The 16,307-nt window shown below is 37.1% G+C and overlaps 2 protein-coding genes across 9 annotated transcripts in view; one reads left to right on the top strand and one right to left on the bottom strand.

Moving 5' to 3' along the window:
• Positions 1-16,204, bottom strand: part of ZNF570 (zinc finger protein 570) — a 39,659-nt gene extending 23,455 nt beyond the window's left edge. Inside the window, exons 1-4 of one of the 8 annotated variants that reach the window (XM_055310672.1) lie at positions 16,066-16,204; positions 14,878-15,045; positions 11,333-11,459; positions 10,909-11,004 (exon numbers count right to left, since the gene is read on the bottom strand). In XM_055310672.1, the coding sequence (XP_055166647.1) occupies positions 10,909-11,004; positions 11,333-11,459; positions 14,878-14,994 (340 nt within the window). In that variant the 5' untranslated portion in view covers positions 14,995-15,045; positions 16,066-16,204. The other 7 variants (XM_055310669.1, XM_055310668.1, XM_055310670.1 and 4 more) reach the window with 7 other exon arrangements.
• The window catches only part of LOC129500331 (zinc finger protein 569-like), a 151,966-nt gene that overhangs the window by 78,641 nt on the left and 57,018 nt on the right, over positions 1-16,307 (top strand).

Below are 16,307 nucleotides of genomic sequence, written 5' to 3'. Positions count from 1 at the left end.
CAAAAACTTCCTAAAATTGATACATGAATTCAGTATAGCCTCTGGACAAAAATCTATGTATAGAAAATTGTTGCATTAATGGCTAACAGACACATGAAAAAAAAAAGTTCAACATCACTCATCATCAGGGAAAGACAAATCAACCACAATGAGATACCACCTCATACTGTCAGAATGGCTAAAACTAGCAATTCAGGAAACAACAGATGTTGGCAAGGATGTGGAAAATTTCATTGTTTGTGGGAATGTAAACTGGTACAGCCACTCTGGAAAACAGTATGGAGGTTCCTCAAAAAGTTAAAAACTGAACTGCCTTATGACCCAGCAATTGCACTATTAGGTATTTATCCAAAGGATAAATACAAGCACCCCAATGTTTATAGCAATACTATCAACAATAGCCAAATTATGGAAAGAGACCACATGTGCGTCAACTAATGAATGGATAAAGAAGGTGTGTAATATTACTCAGCCATCAAAAAGAATGAAATCTTGCTATTTGCAATGATGAGGATGAAACTAAAGTGTATTATGCTAAGTGAAATAAGTCAGAGAAAGACAAATACCATATGATTTTACTCAAATGTACAATTTAAGGAAAAAAAGATGAAGAAAGGGAAATGGAAGGGAAAGTAAAATAAGATAAAAACAGAAAGGGAGGCAAACCATAAGAGACTCTCTCTTTTGAGTAGGCTCCATGCCCAGCATGAAACCCAATGTAGGGCTTGAACCCACGTCTGTGAGATCAAGACCTGAGCTGAGATCAAGAGTCAGATGCTCAAACAATTGATCCACCTAGGTACACCAGGAGACTCTTAACTATAGAGAACACATTGAGCATTGAGGTTTGCTAGAAGGAAGATCAGAGAGGGGAGCGATGGGCTAATGGGTGATGGTCATTAAGGAAGACACTTGCTGTGACGAGCACTGAATGTTATATATAAGTGATGAATCATTAAATTCTACTCCTAAAAGTAATACTACACTATATGTTAACTAACTCAAATTTAAGTAGAATCTTGGAAGAAAAAAAAATATGTTCCATTTCTATACACCTATAATGAAGCAACAGAAAGAGAAATCAAGGACTCAATCCCTTTTACAATTGTACCAAAACCCAGAAGATATCTAGGAATAAACCTAACCAAAGAGGTGAAAGACCTGTACTCTGAAAACTATACAGCACTGATAAAGGAAAATGAAGATGACACAAATAAATGGAAAAACAGGGGCACCTGGGTGGCTCAATGGTGGAGCATCTGCCTTTGGTTCAGGTTGTGATACCAGGGTCCTGGGATCAAGTCCCACGTCAGGCTCCCTGCTTCTCCCTCTGTCTATGTCTCTGCCTCTGTTTCTCTTCTCTCATGAATAAGTAAATAAAATCTTAAAAAAAAAAGAAATGGAAAAATATTCCATCCTTATGGATTAAAAGAATATCGTTAAAATGTCTATATTACTCAGAGCAATCTACACATTTAATACAATACCTATCAAAATACCAACAGTATTTTTCACAGAGCTAGAACAAACAATCCTACAATTTATATGGAACCACATAAGACCCTGAATAGACAAAGCAATCTTGAAAAAGCAAAGCAATGCTGGAGGCATCACAATTCTGGATTTCAAGATATATTACAAAGTGTAATGATCAAGAAAGTATGGTACTGGCACAAAAACAGACATACCAAAAATAGAATAAAAAATATAGAAATGAAACCATTACCATATAGTCAATTGATCTTCGACAATGCAGGAAAGAATATCCAGTGGAAAAAAGTCTCTTCAACAAATGGTGTTGGGAAAACTGGATCACCTTCTTATATCATACACAAAAATAAATTCAAAATGGAGGAAAGGCCTAATTATGAGACAGGAAACCATCAAAATACTAGAGGACAACATAAGCAGTAACCTCTTTGACATCAGCCATAGCAACTTCTTACTAGAAAGGTCTCCTGAGGCAAAGGAAACAAAAGCAAAAATTACTGGGATTTCATCAAAATAAAAAGCTTCTGCACAGCGAAGTAAAGTCAACAAAACTAAAAGGCAACCTACTGAATCGGAGAAGATATTTTCAAATGACCTACCCGGTAAAGGGTTAATATCAAAAATCTATAAAGAGGGCAGCCCAGGTGGCTCAGCGGTTTATCGCCGCCTTCAGCCCAGGGCCTCATCCTGGAAACTCGGGATCAAGTCCCACGTCAGGCTCCCTGCAGTGGAGCCTGTTTCTCCCTCTGCCTGTGCCTCTGCCTCTCTCTCTCTCTCTGTGTCTTTCATGAATAAATAAAATCTTTTTTAAAAAAAATCTATAAAGAATATATCAAACTCAAACCCAAAAACCAAATAATCCAGTTAAGAAATGGGCAGAAGACAGGAAAAGATATTTTCCCAAAGAAGACATACAGATGATAAGGGTGCCAGGATCATTCCATGGGGAAAGGATAGGTTTTACAACAAATGGTGCTGAGAAAACTGGATATCCACATCCAAAACAATAAAGCTGGGTTCTTCCTTTACATTAAATACAAAAGTTAACCCCAAGTGGATCAAAGACCTAAATGTAAGACCTAAATATAAAATACTTTTAGTTGCAAACTAAAAATCCTCATGACATTGAATTTAACAATGATTTCTTGGTTATGATATCATAAAGCATAGCCATCAAGGGAAAAGAAAAACTAAATTTCATGAAAATTAAAAACTTTTATACATCAAAGATTATAATCAACAAGGTAAAAAGGCAAGCCACAGAATGGGAGAAAACATCTGCAAATTATGCACCTGAAAAGCATATATATATTAAGCGTTTATTAAGAACTCCTACAATTCAACAAGAACACAATTCAAAACTAGGCAAAAGACTTGAATAGACCTTTTTCCAAAGGAGAGATACCAAAGTAATGGAGTAAAGGGATAGAAAAACTATGCTAAGGAAATACTAACAAAAGAAGGCTAATGTAGCTATACTAATATCAAGCATATTAGTTAAGGGAAAAATCATCACTAGTTTAAAGAGGGTAACAATCATTTAAAGAGGTAACAATAATATATGGAAGAATTTGCCAGAAAGATAAAACAATTCTGAAAATATATGACCTAATAAAATACTTCCAAAATATAGAAAACCTGTTGTCATAAATTTTAAAAATCTATGTATTCACCATCAGAGTTTTTTTTAAAATTTTATTTATTTATTCATGAGAGACACAGAGAGAGAGAGGCAGAGACACAAGCAGGGGGAGAAGCAGGTTCCACGCAGGGAGCAGGACGTGGGACTTGATCCCAGGTCTCCAAGATCACGCCCTGAGCTGTAGGTGGCGCTAAACCGCGGAGCAACCCGGGCTGCCCACACCATCAGAGTTTTTAAACATGTCTTTGATAATTGACTTTTCAGATTTTTTTAAGTCAATAAAGACACAGATTTGATCAGCAAAAATAATGAGCTTAATCCAATGAACATATATCAAATGCTGTATACTGCACAACCAGAAACATAATATTTTCTAGGACACATTATTTACCAAAATTAACTACTAAGACATAAAATAAATTTCAAAGAATTTAAATTAAGTAGACCATATTTTCTAACCACAGTGCAGTTAAAGAAACAAAAAACTTTAATATGGAACCTAAAAATTCCAGGTAATTCATGGATCCAGAAAAAAAAAATCAATGGAAATTAGAAAATGCTTAGATATATATGATAGCAAAAATACAACCTATCAAAACATGTGGAATACATTCCTAATACAGTCGTCAAAAAAAAATTGTATTTTTAAGTTATCTCTACACCCAGGGTAGGGCTTGAACTCACAACTCCAAGATCAAGAGTCACATGCTCTAACAAGTGAGCCAGTCAGGTACCCCTATTCCTTAATATGTCAAGTGCTTATAACAGAAAAGAAAAATCCTCAAAAACAATGAATTATCTAACTTTAAAAGTTAAAAAAAGAATAGCATAAACAAATGTAGAAAGAATTAAATAATAAAGAAGAGAAATACGTGAAATTTTTAAAAAGATAAATTAGAGAGGATCAGTGAAGTGAAAAAAAAGTCTGAAAATACAAAGACGATAAAAAAAATGGAAAAAATCTTTCTCCCTTTTTGGAAGAAAAAAGAGGTCATAATAACATACATTGCCAACTTTAGATAAGAGAAAATAATGGAGAACTTTAATAAATTGAATATTTACATAGGATGTAAAAATTCCTAGAAAAAATAGTATAACTCCATGATTATAGGAAAAACAGGGTCTTATAACAAATTGAATTAATAGTTTAAATTCTTTTCACACACAAAAAAATCACAAGCCAAGATGAACAAATTTCTATCAAAAATTCAAAAAACAGGGATCTCTGGGTGGCGCAGCGGTTTGGTGCCTGCCTTTGGCCCAGGGCGCGATCCTGGAGACCCGGGATCGAATCCCACGTCGGGCTCCCGGTGCATGGAGCCTGCTTCTCCCTCTGCCTGTGTCTCTGCCCCTCTCTCTCTCTCTCTGTGTGTGACTATCATATATAAATAAAAATTAAAAAAAAAATTCAAAAAACAAAGAATTTTGATTTTATACAAATTAGTCTAAGGAAGAAAAAAAAGGAATACTCATCAATAAATTTTATGAGACTAGTATCTTGATTCCAAAATCTTACAAGAGTACTCAAAGGGAAAATTGAACATCAACTTCATTGATTAACATAGGTACAAAAAACCTAAACAATATATTAGCAAACAGTAAGTAGCCATGAATGAAAAAAGATATAAAGATGGTTTTGCCTCAGGACTACAAAGTCGGTTCAATATTAAAAATGTAATAGGTAAATCACCACATTAAGAGATGAAAAACTAAAAACCATCTAATCATCAATAGAGACAGAAAAATGTTTGGTAAAACTCAATATCTTTCCACAATGAAACTCTAGCAAAAAGGAACAAAAAGGTATCTACCAAAACATTTAAATAGCAGAATTATTAATAACAAAATATGAAAGCACTGTCATTAAGACCAAAAATCATACATCATACAACAAAATGAAATAAAAGGCATCAAAATCAATAAGGAAGAAGTAAAATCTTCACTATTAGATGACTTGACACTATATATAGAAAATGCAAAAGACTCCATCAAAAATTGCTAAAACAAATAAATTTGGTAACATTGCAGGATACAAAATCAATGTACAGAAATGTTGCATTTTTATATACCAATAATGAAACAGCAGAAAGTGAAATTAAGAAAACAACCCTATTTATAATTGCACCAAAAATAATAAGATACCTAGGAATAAACTTAACCAAAGAGGTGAAGGAACTGTCCTCTGAAAACTATAAAACACTGATGAAAGAAATTGAAGATGAGATGAAGAAATGGAAAAACATCCATACCCATGGGCTGGAAGAACTACTGTTAAAGTGTCTACATTGCCCAAAGCAATCTACATATTTAATACAATCCCTATCAAAATGACAACAGCATTTTTCACAGAAATAGAGCAGATAATCCTAAAATGTACATGGAGCCACAAAAGACCCCAAATAGCCAAAGCAATCTTGAAAAAACAAAGCAAAGCTGCAGGCATCACAATTCTGGATTTGAGTGATATTACAAAGCTGTAATAATCAAAACATATGATACCAGGGGCCACCCAAGCTGGCTTAGTCGGTGGAGTGGGCAACTCTTGATCTCAAGATTGGGTATAGAGATTACTTAAAAATAAAATTTTAACAAAACAGTATGAAAAAAAAAAACAACAGTATGGTATCGGCACAAAAATAGACACATAGATCAATGGAACAGAATAGAAAATCCAGAAATAAAACCACAATTATATGGTCAATTAATCTTCAACAAACCAGGGACGACTATCCAATGGAAAAAAGTCTTTTCAACAAATGGAGTTGGGAAAACTGGACAGCAACATGTAAAAGAATGAAACTGGACCACTTTCTTACACCATACACATACCAAAAAAAAAATCCTCAAAGTAGATTAAAAACCTAAATGTGAGACTTGAAACCATAAAAATCCTAGAGTAGAACACAGATAGTAATTTCTCTGACATTGGCCATAGCAACATTTTTCTAGATAGCTCCCTTGAGGGAAGGGAAATAAAAACAAAAATAAACTATTGGAACTTCATCAAAATAAAAAGCTTCTGCACAGCAAAGGAAACAATCAAGAAAACTAAAAGGCAACCTATAGAATGGGAGAAGATATCTGCAAATGACATATCTGATAAAGAGTTAATATCCAAAATATATAAAGAACTTATACAATTCAACAGCCAGAAAACAAATAATCCGATTAAAAAATGGGCAGAAGACATGAACAGACATTTATCTAAAGAAGACATACAGATGACCAACAGATACATAAAAAGATACTCATCATCACTCATGATTAGGGAAATGGCAATCGAAATTACAATGAAATATCACCTCTCAAACTTGTCAGGATGGTTAAAATAAATAGCACAAGAAAGAACAGGTGTTGGCAAAGATGTGGAGAAAAAGAAACCTTCGTGAACTGTTAGGAATACAAACTGTGCAGCCACTGTGGAAAAGAGTATGGAGGTTACTCAAAAAGTTAAAAACAGAACTACCCTACGATCCAGTAATTGCAGTACTGGATATTTACCTAAAAAATACAAAAACACTCATTCAAAGGGATACATGCCACCCTATGTTTATAGCAGCATTATTTACAATTGCCAAATTATGGAAGCAGCGTAAATACACTAAATTGATATACACATATATATACACACACTAAATATTATTCAGCCATAAAAAAGAATGAAATTTTGCCATTTGCAATGAGATGGATAGAATTAGAGAGTATTATGCTAAGTGAAAAATGTCAGAGAAAGACAACATATGATTGCACTCGTATGTGGAATTTAAGAAACAAACAAGCAAAGGGGAAAAGAGATAAAGACAAACCAAGAAACAGATTTAATTACAGAAATCTGAGGGTTATCAGAGAGGAAGGGAGTTATCAAGGGGGATGGGTTAAATACATGATGGAAATTAAGGAGTACACTTGTGATGTGCAGTGGGTGATGTATGGAATTGCTGAATCACTATAGTATACCTGAAACTAATATAACATAATACACCTTAACTAACTGGAATTAAAATTAAAACTTAAAAAAAAAAAGAATGCCTGCTATCACTACTTCAGTTCCTATTGTACTGAATATCTAAGGGCAACAGAAAAAAGAAATTAAAGGTTTAAGAATTTAAAATGAAACCACCATTATTCACAGATACGCCTGCCCAGAGAAAAAAATCCAAAGAAATCTAAAAACTATTAGCATTAATGGGAGAGCATGGCAACATTACTGGATATAAGGTCAATGTATAAAAGTTAAGTTCATTTCAATACATGAGTAGCAAATAGAAAATATACACAACATTTAACAAAGTAATAAAACTATGATGCCCAGGAATGAATCTAACAGAAGATGTATGTGGCCTTTATGGAGAAAATTATAAAACATACTAAAGGAAAGTTTTATAAGCTCAGTAAATGCAGAGAGGAACCACAGAATAAAAAAAATTATAAAAAGAAAAATGTATAGGGACGCCTGGGTGGCTCAGTGGTTGAGCACCTGCCTTTGTCTCAGGTCATTATCCCGGGATCTGGGATTGAGTCCTGCATCCGGCTCCCTGCGGGGAGCCGGCTTCTCCTTCTGCCTATGTCTCTGCCTCTCTCTCTCAGTCTGTGTCTCTCATGAATAAATAAATAAATCTTTTTAAAAAAAGAGAAAAATTTATAAAATTGATATACAGAATAAGTAAATTTCAATCAAAAGCCAACCGCTTTTTTTGTTGTTTTCTGGTGGAAACTAATAAGCTGGCTCTAAACTTTATTCAGATGGCTAATAAGCAAACAAGAAATTATGAAGAAATAAACAAGGTGTAAGGGACTTGCCCTAACAGACACTCTGTCTTACAATGAAGTATTTTAATTAAGACAGTGTGGTGCCGGCATAAGAAAAAAAGAGATCAATGACATGGAGCTCAAAATCAGACCCCCATATATACTATAACTTAATATATTAAGATATAACATTCTGAACATTGAGCAAAAAGAGCTCATTTCTTCAAAAAGTCTAGGACATTTGGTTTTCCATAAGGCACAGAAATTAAATTTTTACTTCAATCTCAAAAATCAATTTCGATTGGATTATAGCCCTAAATACAAAAGGAAAATCTTTAGAAAACAATTTGAGAATATCTATATGACTTTAGAATACAAAAAAAAATTTTAAACAAAATGTCAAATCAAAAATATAAATTACAAACATATATACAGAAGACAACCTTCCCCAAAATGAGCAAAAGATTGTGAGCAGGCATTTCACAAAGGAGGAAATCCAAATGGCCATTATAAATACAAAATAAGATATCTAATTTATTTTGTAATCAAGTGATGGCAGTATAAGATAATATTTCACACCCACCAAATTGGCAAAAAAATTTTTAAACTTGTCAATTCTGAGTGTAGAGCAATGAGTACTCTCATACACAGCTGCTGGAAATGTTAAGTTAATAAAGAAAAAAAGAAATGTAAGTTAATACAAGCACTTTGGAAAGTAAATAACATTATCTAGTGAATTTCTGGCTATATTCCATATATAAGCATGTGCACCTACAGTCATGTTTAAGGTTCACAGCAGTTAACATTTATAATAGCACAAAATGGAAACAACTCAAATGACCTTCAATAGGCAAACTGTGGTTTGTGGAATACATTACATTTCAGCAGATAAAAAATAGCTACTAAAATTAACATGGATGAATCTCAGGAATATAATTCTTTTTAGAGAGAGAGAGGGAGAGAGTAGGGCAAGGGGAAGGACAGAGGGAGAGAATCTCAAGCAGGCACCACACCCATCATAGGGCCGGACTTAGGGCTCGATCTCACAACCTTGAGGTCATGACTGAGCCAAAATCAAGAGTCAGATGCTTAACCAACTGAGCCACCCAGGTGCCCCTCAGAAATATAATTTTGAGATGAGAAAAAGTCAGAATTACATGCACCATATATTTTCACATGTAAAAAGTTGAAAATACACAAATATAATATTTTTAAAGGGTATATGGCACAACTATTAAGAAAAGTCAAGAAAAAATAAGCAGAATTTGTAGAATAATGGTATCCTCAATAATGGGTGGAGACTAAAAAAAAAATGAGTGGGGACAAGCCATGGGTGGGGAATGGTGCATCTTTAGGTGGGGCCCTCAAAGGCCCATAATGGCATAGACAATTTTCTATTCTTTCTTTTTTTTCTTTTAAGATTTTATTTCTTTATCCACAAGAGACACACACACACACACACACACAGAGAGGCAGAGACACAGGCAGAGGGAGAAACAGGCTCCACGCAGGGAGCCTGACATGGGACTCAATCCCGGGTCTCCAGGATCACACCCTGGGCCAAAGGCAGCACTAAACCGCTGAGCCACCAAGGCTGCGCCTTTTTTTTTTTTAAGTAATCTATATACCCAACATGGAGCATGTTCTACCAGGTGGGCCAGCCAGGCACCTTACAATATTCTATATCTTAAGCTAAGAGATAGGTACATGGGTTTTGTTCTATTATTATTTAAATGATGTATATATGCTAATATACATTCATGTGTGTGATTAATAATAATTAATAAATAAAATTTAACCATATATTCTTTGACACTATAGTCCCACATCAAACACTGTTCTTAAAAAGCTGAACAAGGACATAAAATACTGGAGAAAAGCACTGGGGGTGGGTGAGTTGCAGAGTGGTATCAACAGAGCTATTTACAGTGACTCGCATTTTCTTTTGAACTTTAGTCTTCCATTTTACCTCAATGCTTCCTATGTCTTTTTTTTTTTTAAAGATTTTATTTATTTATTCATGAAAGACATGAGAGAGAGAGAGAGAGGCAGAGACACAGGCCAAGGGAGAAGCAGACTTCATGCAGGGAGCCAGACATGGGACTCGATCCCAGGTCTCCAGGATCATGCCCTGGGCTGAAAGTGGCGCTAAACTGCTGAGCCACCTGGGCTGCCCAGTGCTTCCTATGTCTATCTAAAAATCCTTCCTATGCCACAAACCTAAACTCTTAATTTCTTTTCTCTCAAATATTTTTTAGCTTCTCACCTGTGTTTTTGTTAGAGACCATCACCTTCTCAGTTACCTGGACTCCTTGGCCTCTCACCTCTTTCTCTGCACTTCCTTGTGTCAGCTTTCTTTTCACATATGCCATTTATAGCTAATACTATATCTCTGCTACTAGCCCATCAATTGTTTGATAACTTCTACAAATATGTAGCGCCTTAGCATCTTTCATGTACTATTTAAAAATTCAGTAAATGTTTATGAAAGGAATGAAAGAATGAATGAACTGACCAAGAGAAAAATGAGGCATTTGGAGATCTACTACTACAATAATAGTAACTAACAGTCTGAGTTCACAATATGAAAAAGAAACTGTTAAAGCACTTTAAAAGTATATCCCATTTTACAGACAATAAAAGTACAGAGAAGTTAAGTAATTTGCCCCAAATTTTACTGCATATAAGAGTCAAGACTTGAACCTGACACTTTAGTTGTAGCTGTCTGTACAGCTCAAAAGTTTATCAGATCAGGAAAAGATTTTTTAAAAGACTAGAAGAAACTTATGAACGTGGGAAGGAATGCGACTCAGAGAATAGATAAATGAGTTCTTAGAAAGGAGGGAGCAAAGTATTAAGGGAGACACAGTGAAGAATAACAAATTTGGGGGAACACTCTAAAAGACCCCACATTTCTAATAAGACCTAGAACATGCCAACAAAGAAGAGTAAGGAGGTGATACCTCTAGGACAAGCTGAGCCTTCACCTCCAGAGGTTTTTGCCTGCCTATTTCCTCTTCACTCACCTGAGCACAAACCTTTTGCCAGCTCTCTCTTCACCATCCAGGGCTCTTTCCCTTGTTCCAACAATAATATCACACTTGGCTTGGAAAAGCAGAGTCCTGCATGTATGAAAAGAAACAATTTGGTCATGCTGTGGATACCCCAGAACTCATAATCCTTTGATCAACAAGGAAGAGGGAATTTACAGTAAGCCAGAGATAAAAGTGTAAAGGATGTATATTCAAAATATAGGAAAGCTAAAGCTTGCAACACAGATTAGTAAGAGATCTGTCGCCCAGCAACTCCACAAATATTAAACCATTACTTTGCACAGCAAAAGACATTTGGCCACGCACTGAAGACGCTATCCAAAGATTCACAACAGTGGTAGCAAAGAGGTCTTTATGAATAGGAGCTCAATTTTGTGAGGACTCAAGATATTCTTACCTAAGGACACCAAGATTCTATAATTCTCCAACATCACATTACTGTACAGATGCCTTTGAGAAGAATTTAGACAATCCCATTCCTCTTGGGAGAAGTCTACAGCCACATCTCTGAAGGTCACCAACTCCTGAAATGAAATAAATAAGTGAATGAAATAATTTCATCTCTTAACATATTCACCTTGTTATACCCCAGGCATACTGGGCTTTCCCTGATATTACATCCTCAAATCAAATATGTCAAGTATGTTCCCCCTCAAGCCTTTTATACTTGTCAGATTATTCTGTATAAAAATAGCAAGCTCTTCCTCTGTTCCCTATTTCCCTAACCCTCCTTTATTTTTCTCCATGGCACTTAATTATTTTATTATCATCTGCTCCCAACCTTCACTAAACTGTGAAGTTCATGAGGGCAGAGTATGTTTTTGATTTGCTCACTGCTACATCCCTAGTTATAGAACTATGTGGCACATAGTATGTGGCACACATGAGGCATTCAGGTATTTGCTGAATAAATTGAATTAATGAATGAATGGTTTGACAAGCTCAAGAAACTATGAGAGGATAAAAAATGGGACCAGAAGGTGCTGAGGTGCTTGAGTGGCACAGTCAATTAAGTGTCCCACTATTGGTTTATACTCAGGTTGTGATTTCAGGGTCCTGAGACAGGGCCCCCCAACTCAGGCTCTGCACTCAGTGCATAGTCTGCTTGGGAGTCTCTCTCCCTTTCCCTTTGCTCCTTTCCCTGTATTCACACACTCGCATGCGCTCTCTCAAATAAATCCTTATTTTATTTTATTTTATTTTATTTTATTTTATTTTATTTTATTTTATTTTATTATTTATGATAGTCACACACACACAGAGAGAGAGAGAGAGGCAGAGACATAGGCAGAGGGAGAAGCGGGCTCCATGCACTGGGAGCCCGACGTGGGATTCGATCCCGGGTCTCCAGGATCGCGCCCTGGGCCAAAGGCAGGCGCCAAACCGCTGCGCCACCCAGGGATCCCTCAAATAAATCCTTAAAGAAAAATGAGACCAGACAGTGCTTGCTATATCTCTGAAAATTGTGCTAGACCAAAGAGAGAAAATCATCAATTCTATTAAAACTTTAATCCAGAGTACTTAAAGTTTTGTGTAAAGAAATGGGTGTTCTGCTTAGAATATTGCTTCTGCCTATAGGGGCTAGGCAAAGTTCTTAAAAACTTGGAGCTAACTGTGATTCAGCTGGGTTCTAGGTTTCTATAATGTGACCACATGCTGATGAAAACTAACATACATGTTTATGTGTGTGTATATATTTATATATACATACACACACATACATATGTGTGTAAATTTTTTTACAAAATTAGAAGAGGTGAATCTGTCAAGGCAAGAAAACATTTACTGGGCACTTGATACAATTTTGTCATAGTTAAACTGTCTACAGAATAAAAATTATTAAAGTGTTTTACAACACTCAGTAAATTTTTCTTATTTAATTATATGATGTAGTTTTTGAGTTTCATCTCTGTCCTACCAATAATGTCCCTTATATGTTGTAGAAATGTTCCTGTTAAGAGTTTGGTTCATATACCATATATGCTTCCAAAAATGTTTTCCTTAACTTATGTAAATATATATAATAAATGTATAAATATTTTTAACATATGGCACACATTTTTCAATGATTCTTTTAATGAAAGTTAATTAAAATAATGACAATGTCAAGATAATGAGCTTAAATTATTACTTTAAAATATCTGACTTCTAACAAATGGTCTCTTAAAATATCTGACACCTCTCTCTCTCTATATATATATATATATATACACACACACACACACACACACACATACAATGACATATTAGTCATCAAAAAGAGTGAAATAAAAAAAAAAAAGAGTGAAATCTTGCCATTTGCAACAACGTGGACGAAACTAGAGGGTATTATGCTAAGCAAAATAAGCCAGTCAGAGAAAAACAAATACCATGTGATTTCATTCATATGTGGAATTTAAGAAACAAAGCAAATGAACAAAGGGTGGGGGAAAGAGAGATAAACCAAAAAACAGATTCTTAACTGTAGAGAACAAACAGATGGTTCCCAGAGGGGAGATGGGGGGCAGATAGATGAAACAGGTGATTAGGAATGCGCATGTCTTGATGAACACTGAGTAATGTATGGAACTGTTAGATCATCCATCTTTAAAAAACCTTGCTGACCACAGTTTATCCTTCAGTCACCACCCTTTCTCTTATTCCCTTATAGCTAAATTATTTGAAACAGTTGTTTATACTTTCTATTATTTATATTCCTGCTATGAAGAATCATATAATATGACATGTGTAACAGAATCACTTTGACTGCTCTGTTGAGAATAGACTAAAAGAGAGGAAGGATGCAAGTAGACCGAAAAGTTAGGAAAGTATAGCAATAATGTAGGTGAGAGATGACAGTTTGAACCAGAATGGATGCCGTGTTGGTAGTATAAGTGGTCAACTTCTGGATATACTTTGAATGTAGAACAAATAGAACTTCATGATGGAAGACTTTTAGCTTGAGCATCTGAGACAGGGAAATATGTAAGTTTCCTAATTGGTTTCCCTGTTTCTATCCTTGTCCCATTCAGTTTATTCTCAATAGCAGCCAGAGTGATTCTATTAAATGAGAATTAGATCATGTCATTTCTATGCTCCTAAACTTCCAATGGCTTGTTTCACTAAGTTTGAGATGTTTGAGTTTGAGGTATCATTATACAACTGAATGAAGATGCTAAGCAGAGAATTGGATGTACAAGTTTGAATTTCAGGAGAGAGGCTGGGACTATATATAATTTAGTGGTTGCTGGCACACAGATGGCATTTAAAGTCAGGAGAAAGAATGAGATGACCAAACGAGGGAGTACAGATAGAGAAGAGGATCAAGGACTAAGCCTTCTTTCTTGACAGGTATTCAATAAAAATTTGTTGAGTATCTGAACATTTGGATAGAGATTATAATGAAAAAGTTAGTCTGTATCTTGGGGAACAGCATTCCAGACAGAGGGAACAGCAAGGGCAAGGCTATGAGTTAAGAATGTACTCAGCTGGGATCCCTGGGTGGCGCAGCGGTTTGGCGCCTGCCTTTGGCCCAGGGCGCGATCCTGGAGACCCGGGATCGAATCCCACGTCGGGCTCCCGGTGCATGGAGCCTGCTTCTCCCTCTGCCTGTGTCTCTGCCTCTCTCTCTCTCTCTCTGTGACTATCATAAATAAATAAAAATTAAAAAAAAAAAAAAAAAAGAATGTACTCAGCTCACTAGAAGGAAGCTAGTGTGCCTAGAACTGAGTGAGTGGTTACAAACAGAGTGATTAGGTGAGCTCAGAAAGATAGGCAGGGACCAGAATATGTTTGGCCTTGTAGGCTAAGGCAAGGACTTCAGAATTTATTCTGAATGAGGTAGGAATCGACTACTGGAGTGTTTTAAGTGACATGATTAGCGACCCAGAAAAGTATCAGCAAAAGCAAAGTTAATGTCTGCTTGGTTTGAAAATATTTCAGGAAATAGACACATCAACTCACCTGGTACATGGCTTTAAGAAGTCCAACAGCCATTCTTTCCTCCTCTTGGCTCTTCTCGTGGGAAATGGCAGTGTCCTTAGATGACTGAGATGAAAAACTAGGATTTTCTTGCAGCATCTAGAAACACCAGCCTATAATTTTTCAGTTTCTCTTCCCTCCTGTTGCACCCTTCCTTCCAACAGAGAGAAAGCATACTGGAGACCTAAGAAATTTGTTTGCATACAATTTAACCCATGCCTAAATCACTTCCTAATTTATTATTTTAGCAATAGATTTTTACAAATAAGGACTCCAAGGAATGTGATCATTTGCATAAAGACACAATCAATGAATAACAGTACCAAGATCAAATAAAGGTCTTCCTGACTCCACAGTCTTTCTCCTCTCCAACAGACTAGTGGTTCTGAAACTTGGCATCAGCAGCTTCAAAAGATATTGGTGGCACACAGTCTCACTAGTCCCCCACATACTCTTAAAAACTACAGTACCAACCACTCTCACACACACAACAATCCGCGGCCCCGGGTGTGTGGGCAGTTTCACACCGTCACACTCTTCCGTAGCCCCAAGTCTCAAACACGAGGGTATCACAACCCACATTTACGCACACAACCCCAGGCACAAAGAGGCCGAGCGTACTGGAACAACGGGGACACAATACCCTCCCACCCCCACTCCGTCTCACACTGTAGCACCAACCATCGACTCGCTCGCACCCAGTCACAGACAGGACGTGCACAGGCACCTCGAATGACAGTCTCACACTCTGTGACAACCAACCACCGTCTCGCACCTGGAGTCACACCGAGGGCCCCGAGAACCGAACCGACGTCCGGGGGACCCACAGGCCATTCCTCAGCCCTTTCCCTACCTGCAGAAGTGAACTGCGGGAAGATCCCGTCCCCGCCCCGAAGGCTCGGGCAATCTACTCCGGCCCACCTCCTGCCCTAAGAGTCTAATGGGAACCCACCCCTGCGGGCCGGGAATGGAGCGACTGGGCCTCCGGAGGACACAAAGGGGCCGCCGGCCCAGTGCTCGCGGGGGCCACTGGGAAATGTAGTCCTGATCAGAAAAAGCGGCGCCGCAGAGTCCGACTGCACTGGCGCGACTCCGCTGGGGGCTCGTAACACCGCCCCCTCCGCCCAAGGTCCTCCCACGCCGGCCTTACAGAGGAAGCCCCAATCTCACCTCCGAGACAGGGTCCGCCAGAGAAAGGAGGTCGAGCGTCAACTAGACGGATTGAGATTGAAGTGCTCGGGCACAAGTGCTTGGTCCACCTCCCTTTGTAACGGGGCAGAGAATTTAGGGCACCGAGTAGCCGCAGGGGGAGCGGTTCGTGTTTGTGCGTCCACACAAACGGGGCGAGAGGCGAGCTCCTACAATTGAGCTGGGGTACCCGAAAAAGTGTGGAACAGAGAGGGGAGTGCGCA

The sequence above is a fragment of the Nyctereutes procyonoides genome, unplaced genomic scaffold (genome assembly GCF_905146905.1).
Source record: "Nyctereutes procyonoides isolate TBG_1078 unplaced genomic scaffold, NYPRO_anot_genome, whole genome shotgun sequence".
In the NCBI taxonomy this organism is placed as follows: Eukaryota; Metazoa; Chordata; class Mammalia; order Carnivora; family Canidae; genus Nyctereutes; species Nyctereutes procyonoides.
Note: the sequence above shows the minus strand (reverse complement) of the source record. Positions and strands in the feature narration are given on the sequence as shown.